The sequence below is a fragment of the Lactuca saligna genome, chromosome 3 (assembly GCF_052625555.1).
Source record: "Lactuca saligna cultivar CGN05327 chromosome 3, ASM5262555v1, whole genome shotgun sequence".
In the NCBI taxonomy this organism is placed as follows: domain Eukaryota; kingdom Viridiplantae; phylum Streptophyta; class Magnoliopsida; order Asterales; family Asteraceae; genus Lactuca; species Lactuca saligna.
The window spans coordinates 146,224,210-146,235,575 of NC_136419.1; the positions used below are offsets into that span (position 1 = coordinate 146,224,210).

General features: G+C 34.4%; 2 protein-coding genes across 3 annotated transcripts; both read right to left on the minus strand.

Annotated features, from left to right (window-relative positions):
- Nucleotides 1-1,283: 1,283 nt before the first annotated feature.
- ATMAK3 (Acyl-CoA N-acyltransferases (NAT) superfamily protein) lies at nt 1,284-2,821 on the minus strand. Its single transcript, XM_078985995.1, has 4 exons — nt 2,358-2,821; nt 2,146-2,266; nt 1,890-1,945; nt 1,284-1,716 (listed from the first exon to the last, which is right to left on the minus strand). Exons 1-4 carry the CDS (start codon nt 2,538-2,540, stop codon nt 1,486-1,488), a joined length of 591 nt encoding a protein of 196 aa, XP_078842121.1. The 5' UTR covers nt 2,541-2,821; the 3' UTR covers nt 1,284-1,485.
- Nucleotides 2,822-5,645: 2,824 nt separating this feature from the next.
- On the minus strand, nt 5,646-9,227 carry LOC145037354 (RING/U-box superfamily protein). Of its 2 annotated transcripts, none has more exons than XM_078985997.1 (9): nt 8,899-9,227; nt 8,598-8,644; nt 7,338-8,513; nt 6,982-7,070; nt 6,793-6,895; nt 6,609-6,713; nt 6,330-6,450; nt 6,092-6,250; nt 5,646-5,978 (listed from the first exon to the last, which is right to left on the minus strand). In XM_078985997.1, the coding sequence occupies exons 1-9, from the start codon at nt 9,077-9,079 to the stop codon at nt 5,833-5,835; spliced, it is 2,127 nt and encodes a 708-aa protein (XP_078842123.1). In that variant the 5' UTR covers nt 9,080-9,227; the 3' UTR covers nt 5,646-5,832. The 2 variants fall into 2 exon arrangements, with proteins under 2 accessions (XP_078842123.1, XP_078842122.1); XM_078985996.1 differs by having other exon boundaries at nt 8,598-8,647.
- Between the last annotated feature and the right edge of the window lie 2,139 nt (nt 9,228-11,366).

Here is an 11,366-nt window from a genome sequence, read left to right on the forward strand (position 1 = left end):
ACCAATATGAAATATTTTCAGCATACAAGGACCTTTCTGAAACTTTTCAGAAGTGATGGGACAAAATTGAAATTTCCAAGAAAAAAAGGGACCAACCTACAATACTCTACAAGATCAGGGAGCAAACTGCAACTTTCTGGAACTTTGGTCAGCTGTTGATGTCACACTGGCTTCTTCTCCGACGAGCCTATTTTTCGACGAGTATTTGACCGGCTTCTTCTCCGACGAGCCTGTTTTTCGACGAGTATTTGACCGACTTGACCTACGTTTTGAAGGTTTTCCAACGGTTGAAAAATTCCCAAAAATATATTTTCGGAATCCTTGAAACGGGGCCTTTCCAATGATGTGCCCAAAAACGGATTTGCAGACAAAAAAAAAAAAAAGTTGACTCAAAAACAGAGAATTTCGTAAAATTTCCCTAGACACCAAACGAGGCTCTTCTATTCAATACAAGAACATAATTACAATAAGAGAAGCAACTCTCACACTCCACTATTACAATAAACCAACTCTCTTTTCTAACACTTACACTCCAAGTGTTTCCATCTAACTATCTGTGTTTGGGATGCTTCACAACTGATAATGAAGCTTCTATTTATAGTCATGGCAGTCACCATTTCTCCAGCATCATTTATTATGTATTTATGTTCATAATAGGGTAGGAAGAAAATGCCATGCTAGCTTCTCTATTGTCAACAAAAGGGGCTACTGTAGCTTTGGAGGCTGGAACATTTAACAAAAAAATATCTCAAACCTGAAATTCTAACTAATAAATAACATCATTTTATTTTATTTCACAAAGTTTTCAAAGTAAATAAACACATTGCTTTCTTTTTTTGGAATAAACAGCACCAAGTCTATTAGCATTTCCATATTAGGCTAGGCATAAACGCACATGAGAAACAAGCAGCTAAACAACACCATGTGCACTTGACACCTTAAGTCTTCCAAGGAGGCATTGAATCAAAGCAACTAAACATCACCATGTATATCAATACACACACACACACACAGCACCAATAATAGCAACAAACTTTGAGTTCAATCCCATAAATAGCAACAAACTTGTCTAAACCCCCCAATAAAAACATGTATCCAACTTTGAAAGCAAGATCTTCAAAGCTGGAAGCTACATTAGTTGGAAACAATTTCAGACCAACAATTTTTCAATCACTGTTATAAGTTCACATCCACATTTCAACAAAGTTCATAAAGTATGACTCAACCAATACATTTAAAACATTTCAGATCATCCTGTAAACATATTAAGAACACTGCAATGGTAACATTACATCGGTCACAATAAAATTCATGAAAGATTGATTAAAACACAGTTCATAATTCCAATACACACTATAAAGTATGACTCAACCAATAACAGTATTTTTACTAACAAAACTACGCATTTCATTTGGAAACAAAAACCGAGTCTTTGTGATTACAGTTATACATGGATTAAAGAAAACGAATTGTTCTAGATTTCACTCATGGACCAAGTTCATGAGCTGCATAACTCTCAAGAACCGATGACATTACAGTGTTGGAGTGGGGGTAGGGGTGGGAAGATGGTAATTCTTGATGTGGAAATAGCAACTTCAATCTAAATGCATCAACACCATTCAAATAGTATCTAAATAGCCTTTTTGCTCTTATAAACCCCAGACGCCCATATAATGCAAGCGCACCCTTATTTGTCACTTCAGCTTCCAATGTTACCTTCAAATAACAAAATATATCATCATAACATACATACATACATAAAGAACAGATGGTATATTTGCATCTAATCATTATCCTATGTATCAAGATTCAAGGCATGTTACAAATCATAAAGAACAGGTAAAACTGAACACACTGAAACTTATTGGAATCCATTAAGAACAGAATACCTCTTCACAACCTGATTCCATCATCACTTTTATGGATCTTGTAACAAGTTCTGTAGCTGCAATACAACTAATCATCAGTTTACTAGCATGAATCGTATGATCTTTTCTGAAACTAGATATACAAAAGGGAGCACAAAATTCGACTACCTTCATCTGGATTTGGATATTTAATGTTGAAATTAATATGGGGTTATAAACTTCTTCAAGAAAAAAGTAATTGAGATCTACAAGTGAGAGAGATGATGAAAAAAATTACCAATTCCTCTGTGACGATAAGGTTTGAGGACAACGAGCATAGCAATGTAGCCTCTGAAAGTATTACGGTGTTCTCCCATTTTAGAAACCACTGTTCCGATGCATTTCCCCTTATGGAACGCCTGCAGATTTGAAGAAATATATCAAATACTCGATTTGATGACGAATAAGAAAACCAAATGAAAAGATGGAAAAAGGGTAGATGGAGAGTACGAGGAAGGAGAGATTGGGCCAGAGATAAACGAAGTAACGATAGGTGAAGATGGAATAGGGTTCGCTGAGTTCTTCATCAACGAGGCGCATGATAAGGGGCAAGTGATGCTCGCCGGCATAGCTCACATACTCTATCTCCGATTCATCTACGATGGAACCATCCGGCGTCGTCGTTTCCTCCATTTTAAGCGGTGGCAGGGACGAGTTGTATGTGTTACAGAAGATGAGGGAATCGTGTGCGTGGAAAATTATAACAGATGCCTGATTGACAATGGAGACTACGGTGGGGAAGGGGAAGAAGAAGAGTCGCCGACGATTGACAATGGGGTGGAGAATGGCAGACCGGAGGAAGGGATTTCATGGGTTATTAGCATAAAAGCCCCTTTAAATTTTGTATTTTGATAAGATTTTACCCTAGCATGGATTTTTCTTACTTTAGGACAACTTTTGTCCTTAACTTTTTCAAAATGCACATTTTCTCGTTGGGTTCCCAACTTCCCATTCTCTTTTAAGAAGCCGAAGTGTCCAGCCACATGCCTCGCCAAAAAGTAAAACCAAGAATAGATGAAGACCAATAAAATGACAATTATAACAAGTTAGGGACAAAACATGTCCTAAAATGAAAAAAATAATTCAATTATAGAGAGAAAAATAGCATTGGAGAACAACACCAAGCATGTCAATCTAAAATAAAACTTTTGCTCTATGTTTAAACTAACTGAATAAGTTATGTTGATGTCTTAATGACGCTCACACTTGAACACGATCGCATTCTTTACCTTCCAAATAAGCCATATAAATAAAAGTATGAGTCTACTGAAGCAACTAATACTCTTTATTTGAAGAAACTCGTAAAAATCCGATTTTGAAAATTGTTGGATCAAAGAAGCAAAGCCAATTTCCTGCCTACTCCATGGTGCCACCCCGCCCTAAATTTCTTTCACAAAATGCATGGTCAAAACATTCCTCCTCTTAAAAGTAAAACGAACATAATCTTGATTAATTTTGACTCCTCTACGTGCTAGACTAGGTGCTAATGGGATGCGATTTGGGATAACTTTCCAACCGAAGCAGTTGAGTTTGTTTAGAACTAGTTATTCCATCCGACATTGCATTGTTTTCATCAAAATGTCCTCGTAGCAAGCATCACTATATCCAAAACTGTTACATGGATTCGCGAGTGAGCTAGCACATGTCATATAAGCAATGTACACCTAAAGTTAAGTAGCTTAGATTAGGCATGTAAATCAGTCCGGAACCGACCCTTGAACCGAAACAACTGGAAACCGAATAAGCCGTAAAGTAAAAGCCAAAACTGTACCGAATACACTAATTGGTTCGGGTTCGATTTGTACTAATAAATGTGCTATCTACAAAAGTGTGTTAAGAACCAGAATTGGCCCCCACCGGACTAGAACTGAAAAACCAAAAATTAAATAAATCGTAAACTAAGAACTGAAAACCGGACCGAATATCACTAACTAGTTCCAACCGATTTCAGTTTTGGTTCGGTTAATTTGGGGGGTGGGGGCAATTTTTTTTATTATGTTATATATTTATATATATTTTTGTTTAAAAAAACTTATAGTAACATTTTTTTCTAACTCGTCTAGGGCATTAGAGGATATTTAAATACTCGGAACCGGTTTTGATTCCGTTTTCGATTAAAAATTATTCCCTACCTTAGATTATCCTTTGTTCACTTCAACATTGAACCCTTGTGATCTTTTTTTTTTTTTATCAATTAGGGTATTCCATTTTTGGTATGGCTATACCCAATAGATACCCGAAACCCTAACCAGAGTTGACCGGGTAAATCCCCGAGTTGACAGGGGATGGGAACGGGGATGAGTATTACCCGAATATAAAAAGCGGGGATCGGAATGGGGATGGTTCTACCTATCGGGTACCCATACCCGTACCCCAAACCGGCCCCGATGGGTACCCGATATATATATATATATATATATATATATATATATATATATATATATATATATATATATATATATATATATATATATATATATATATATATATATATATAGTATTACTTATGTTTTTATTTTTAATAATGCATAAGCAAATTTTCAGTAGATAAAGTAAGGTTTTTTAACAATCAAACGTATAGTTTTGGGAAGAATTTTTATGTTGTTTTTTTGCAAAAAATGATTTTATTTGTAACATTGAATGTTATTGTTCGTATTTGAAGACATTCAGTGATTATAGTGTTTTATATTAGTTCTGTTAGTTTTTATTTTGTTGGTTAATATATAATTATGAGTTATTTTTCATAAAAGTTCAAAACTTTGTAATGGGTAAAAATCTCCGACTACCCATTGGGGATCCTTGATACCCATTAGGGATAGGGATGAGGATGGGATAGATTTTTAATCCCCGATGGGGATGGGGAGCACGAAAACTGGTATACCCATACACATTGTCATCCCTACGTATGGCCTTCCTTGGAGGTGGATCACAATTTCGATGAAAATACGGAAACGTCTTGCATTCGCTTCTTGAACAACCCCTTTACCCCTTATTGAAAACCCCCAAAAATTTATCTCGAGACTTCCTTTATAGGGAACCCAACCTTTCTCCGGTGACCCTTCAATGATAGTTTAAAATTTGAACTCATGCACTCCTAATTGTTTTCAATCATGTAAATACAAATAGCCATTGTAATCTATCTAATTATTTTCGGTTAACCAATGTAAATAACATATAATTACAAATAATTGGTTTATTCTTTCTGATTCCGTAATTTTTTAGACATAAGTGAACAAAGAAAATATAAATACAATATAAAGTCAATATTAATAAATAAGTATCTGAAACAGTGTGATTTTAGTTTAAATTTAGTTTAAAGTTATACCAAACCTAACACCGTTTCTTACAAAAAAAAAAATGATGTAATCAATAATATAATCTGGTGTTAAGTCATCATAATGTTACTAATGGATTAAACCATTAAAAAATATCCAATAGATAAAACCGATCTAATCTAAATCAATTTTAATCCATTTCTATGCAAAATAATTATGATAATTAAAAATAAAATTACACATAATTACCTCTAAATAAGACTAACAAAATCACATTTAACTTCAAGTTCCAACTTAATTTTTTATTGAATATTTGATAATAATATTAGATATTTATTGGATTGGACCCATTCAGCTATTTATTGGATTTTCAGGATAATCCAATATCTGATCTAATCCCAATTGGATTTTGAAATTTCACAACTCCATTGTAATTGGATATCTAATCCAAAAGGTCTTTACGAATACAAACAATTACTACTTTACTATAGTAATTCATGAATGTCTTACAAGATTCATAGCATAGCATAGTTTACTACAATACAAGAAAACAAACGTGTACCTTACATTCTTTCTTTTTTGCAACAATACCCAATACACCCAAAAAAACATAACAAAATCTCAATAAATTCCCACATGCGTAACAATCTTCAATATCGACGAGCCCCCGAGGTTGATAACAGAACTCTACTTGCCTTCTTTCCTTTCTTCCCCATCTCATTTCCCTTGTTGCTTTCAACAGGTTTTGCCCTCGATATAACATTAGCAAAAGATGATGCACCTCCCATTGGCAACCCTGTATGATAAACAATCAAAATTTGCAATTGCTTTTACAAAAGATATGTTTAATTACATAAATAAAAATCCAGGTTTATTTTATTATTCCATACAATCAGTTTCAGGGGTTACCAGTTGAAGTATGAGTTTCCTCTGCAGTTCTTAGAAGACCTGGAGAATCATGTGCTGCTGCAAAACCAAGCCTAGCAACATTTGAAAACAGAGGTCTGTCCACTGCAGTTGGAGGACTACTTGATGATGCTGTTACACTTACAGAAGAGCTTCCTAGAGCTTCAAAGTTCAAACCAAACAAAACCTTTACATCATTCACTATACTTTCAAAGAAAATAAGTCAGAAAATTTATAGTACCTTCAAAGTCATCCAAAGAGAATGCAGGAGAATGATCAAAGCAAGAGTGTGCATCAAAAGGAATAGCCACATAATGTGTAGCTGTTGCTGCAGCTTCTGCCTTCATTTTCTCCTCTTGCTCCTTCAAGTAGAGCATCACAATTTCTTATCAAAGTTGTAAGCATAACAAACAAAATTATATATAGATGTTATATTGTATTGTATTGTATTGTATTGTGTGTGTTAAAGCAATAAATAAATGACACGGAGTTATAAAAGGATAAAAGAGCAGATAGACACCTTTCTGGCAACGCGCTTCCTCTGCTTTTCCCTATTTTTCAGTTCATCCTCAAATGGAGAAAGAGAAGTTGGAGGCAAAATTCCAGTGAGATCAATTTCACAAAGCTGAATAATATGAAATTATATTATATATAATACCACTTTTTTAACATCCAATTTTCTTTAAATGGGCTTTAAAGTGTACCTGAAACGTGGTTGTTAAAGAAAAATGGCTCAAGTAGCGATATCGCCTCCTCATGGCTTCTGACTGTGTAACACTCTCCAGTTGCAAAATCTTACCACTAATCCTGTAATTTTGTGAATTTAAGTTTCAGAAAGAAAAAGAAAAAGATTCAGAATTTGATTCATGATGAATATCTATGAAAATTCCAACCTTTGAGGAAGATTATCATAGGTTCCATAATGTTGCAGAAGACACTTCATGTTTAAAGGATGGAGTATAAGGTGTTGTCCATCAGCTGCCTGCAAAGAAAAAGAGTAAGAAAATAGTGTTGCTAACTTGCTACACTTCAACCAGACATAAGACTGATTATAAATTACAATCATTTTATGATAATAAAGTTATCAATCTTAAGATGCAAATATGTGAGGGATTGTTTTGTATTTTTGTAACTACATGGCTTTAGGTTAGGGTTTCAGAGAATGCACTACAAATAGGTATGTGAAGGGATAAAATGTAATGAGAAAACTTAAGAAAACAAGATACTCAAAATATAAAAAAAAGTTTACCTGATAGAAATCATATGATCCCTTGATCTTCTTATCTGCAAAACCATTAGAAGGTAATTGTATACACTTGCTATCCTCATAGGAAGAAGATAAAGCTTCATCTTGGCAATCATATGGTTCATCCACATCAGCAGTTTGATTCAATATAGGTTCATTAACATCAGCCAATTTCAACCCACTAACAGAAAGTTCCTCAGACATAACTGAACCACTGACACCAACACCAAAATTCAAACTTGGTGGAGAACCCACATTAAAAGATTCATTTTTACACAAGTTAACCCCACCAAGATCCTTCCAATAATTCTTCCTTTCTTCTAGTTGTTCCATTGCAGCACAAACATATGGAAGCTTTTCCATGTCATCAACAAGCCCTGATTCTGCTCTAGCAAGCCAACTATCAAGGTCAGACATTGCTTTCCTAACCGAAAGTTCAACATCTACTGTAAAAGTAAACTTTGAAAAGGAGTCGAATGAATTGACCCCTTCTTTCTGTTTTGCATTTAGAGTTAAAGAATCTTTATTGCGGGTTAAAAGCATAAATTCAATGGTGTCACCAACACAATGCTGCTTGACATTCTCAATGTAGATGGTGTACAAGTCTTTTGAAGATATCATCATGAAACATAAGGGACATTTCTTCCAAGATTCACGTTTATGGTCATCTTCTCCTATTAAAAAGTATCTTAATATACATGGGAAACAGAAGATATGGCCACATGATGTCATCTGGGGACACAAAAGTTCTTCCAAACATATTGGACAGTTTGTGGGATGAGGAGTGAAGTACTTTACACATATGATATCTTCCCACTGCAACATCTTATCTGGATCCATTGATTCGGGTGCATGATTGCCAGAATCCAACAAGACAAACTTGTAATTTGCTTGGAGAAACAAGTCTTTGTTGTAAGGCTTTCTCTTTGGTAATTTTCTTGGAGGATTAGCCCTTGCTTGTGGACGTGTAATGGGATCATAGTGAAAATTCAGCAAATGATTACCATTAACTGCCTGTGTTTTTCTCCCTGATGATGTCTGAGTAGCCCCTTGATGATTATAACGAGATCTCTGCTGGCTTCCAGGGGAGCCTTTGTGTTGAGAAGATCCAACACTAGATTGGCCAGATTTTTGGTGGTCTAGGATCTTTTTGCCATTTAGTTTATGGTCTTCTTTCACCTGTAGTGATGAATGAGTTACTATTATAAGTAAAAAATTCATATAGCTATAATCCTGGTCATCAATGGCGCCCAGAATGTTTACCTTTTTGGAGGATCCACCGGAAGTTTTCGGTGTTGGAGCAGCCGGTTCTGCTGAAAAAGTGAAAAAAGAATTACGATAATCCGTTACAAGGAACCAATTTTGCAGTAAAAACTAATAGACCCGGAACCCCATACACATTATAACAGATGTGAATTCAAGAAGATAATAACGTTCACACAACAATGACATTAGCGTAATGGTGGCCCCAAAATTAAAAGTTTTGGAGATAGAAATTCTAGGGTTCCGATGTCGTACAAGAATGAATATACAATATTAGAAAGGTGGAAATAGGATGGTGAACCTGTGAGTTTATCAGGCATATCGACAGGACCGGAGATTCGGAGTGGTTGAAGGGTGTGAGTTGGTTGGGAAGGAGAGTCAGGTTGTGGGAGATTGAATCCATGATTGGGATTAGGGTTTTGAGCGTGAAGATTAGATGAAGATGACGATGAACCAAGATTTTGAGAGGGCAAGATGGACATGAAATTTTAGCGAAGGAAGGTTGTAATTTCGTTGGGGTCAATCGCATAACAAAATTGCATTAGAGTGCCCAATTTATGAGTTTCTTCTCCTTACTTCTGTGATCCGAATAATGGTGGAATCTCGATCCTACCGACTGCGATAATTTCAAATATCGCCCCCTCTCCTTACCTTTATTTCTTTTATATGCCCTTCTCAAAATATTTTCATCCCAATAACAAATAACAACATTTGAAAGGATATTTTATTATATAGTTGCTGTAAAAATGACTTAATAATTAAAAAATATATACACTTCTATATGCTTCTACACTAACTCAAACAAAAATATAGATGCAAACCAATCAAATATTTGTTTTATCATATTTTGTAAAGTTAATGGGTAATCCTTGTTTCAACAAAGAAAATTGGTTTACGAAGATGATTATCTTTTCATTTTGTTTATATATGGATAATTTCATTTTTTTTTTTTTTGTACGTATCTAGATAACGAACTTGTTGGAAGTGTTCATATATGATTATTATGATCGGTTGTACAACCGGTCATTATAATCATATGTAAACATTTTCAGAAAGTTTGTTACCTATATGTATAAACAATGAAATTATCCTTATATAAACAAAAAATATATATAATTACTTGATAAGTTGATTTCCTCTTCAAAATTTGGCCTAAGGGCCAATTTAGTAATTTGCATGCTTCTTATAAAACTAATCAGATGCAACTGTATAAATATGTATGATTATTGTTAAATTGTTTTTAAATTATTTTGGAGATTGGTGCACATGTATATGTGTGATTTTAATTAAATTTTCTTTTAAATATGTTGGAGATTGGTGTTAATGTATTATCCATTCCAAATGTATTTTTGTAGGGAAAGCATTAATAATATTTGTACTATCAAATTATGAAGCAGGGATTCAATTCCGTCGGCAACGGTAACGTTAGTTTGGCTCAGTAATCGGTATTGTTTTTTCATCCATTTTGGTATTCGTTATTCTTGGGTCTCGTACCATGCTCTTCCCTACTTTGATTAATCATATTTATAGATCATAATGGTGGGTTCTTAATTCATTAATCTTTAATCGTGGTGTATTTCATTTTCTATTTTATTTACTATAATAAATCGAGATCATTTTGTCGTTTACTTTCTTATAAGTTTTGACACATGTCTGTTTATGATATTTTCTAAATAAATAATATTGACATGTCAATTTATGTTTTTTTTTTCAAGTTTTATAAAGTAAAATGTCATGTAATACTAATATTTATATAAGTAAAATATCAAATGAAATAAATGTGATAATAGATAACAAAGATTGTCTATTAATTGGTGGGAATCTAAATTCATAAATCCATCTCTAAATATTATTAAAAGATAACATTTAATTTTACACTTAAGAAATCAGGGTCATTCATTGCATTTCAATCTTATATTCTAGACTCTTAGATTATTTGTTGACATCATCCTTTGACCCAAAAACCCGTTGCCTAATGTTCGCTTCCTTTCGTCATTTACTCTTTGTATCTCTTCTTCCGATCATAACCTAAAGAATTAGAGAAACCATTCCGTTCTACTTCAATCGGCCAAGATAACACCTCTTCTTGTACTGCTTGTTCCAGGTATCATTTAATTTCTAAGTAATTTAGGGTTTTGGACTGGAACTCGACGAGTTGGGGAGCTCCAACTCGTCGAGTAGAAAGCATTTATGAGAACGCACGACTTAGAACCTATTCGACGAGTCGGAAGGCCCCGACTCGACGAGTAGACATTGTAAAGGAAAACCCTAATTTTCAGGGATTTGTACCCTATTTAAAGAACTTATGTCTCATTTGTAGCCTCTTTTATCATTTTTACATCCCAAGAAACCCTAATTCGAGCCTTATACCTTCTTGAGTGTGAGAGAGAGCTTTTGAGAGTGATTTGGTGTGGTTGTGAAGGATTTTGAAGCTTGAAAAAGAATGAGAAGTAGATCTGACATCTACTCTGTATTGGCGACCATCTTGAGGTATAAAGTCGTTATCTTGATCTTTAGTTGCTTAGATCTCATTTTAAGGAAGTAAATGGTCACTTTTGGTACATAATGGTGTCATATTTGGATTGAATCTTGTTATGAGGATAGGGTTTTAGATATGGAAATCCCTAGACCTCTAAGGACATAAAGTTGCTCACTTTATCTAGCCTTAGCCTTTTCCATGCCCTAAACTTTGTGTAAACCTTAATTTTGAGTGTTTTAGCCTCTTAAGGCCTTGCATGCACGTAAAGTTGGCTACTTTACATGGTAACT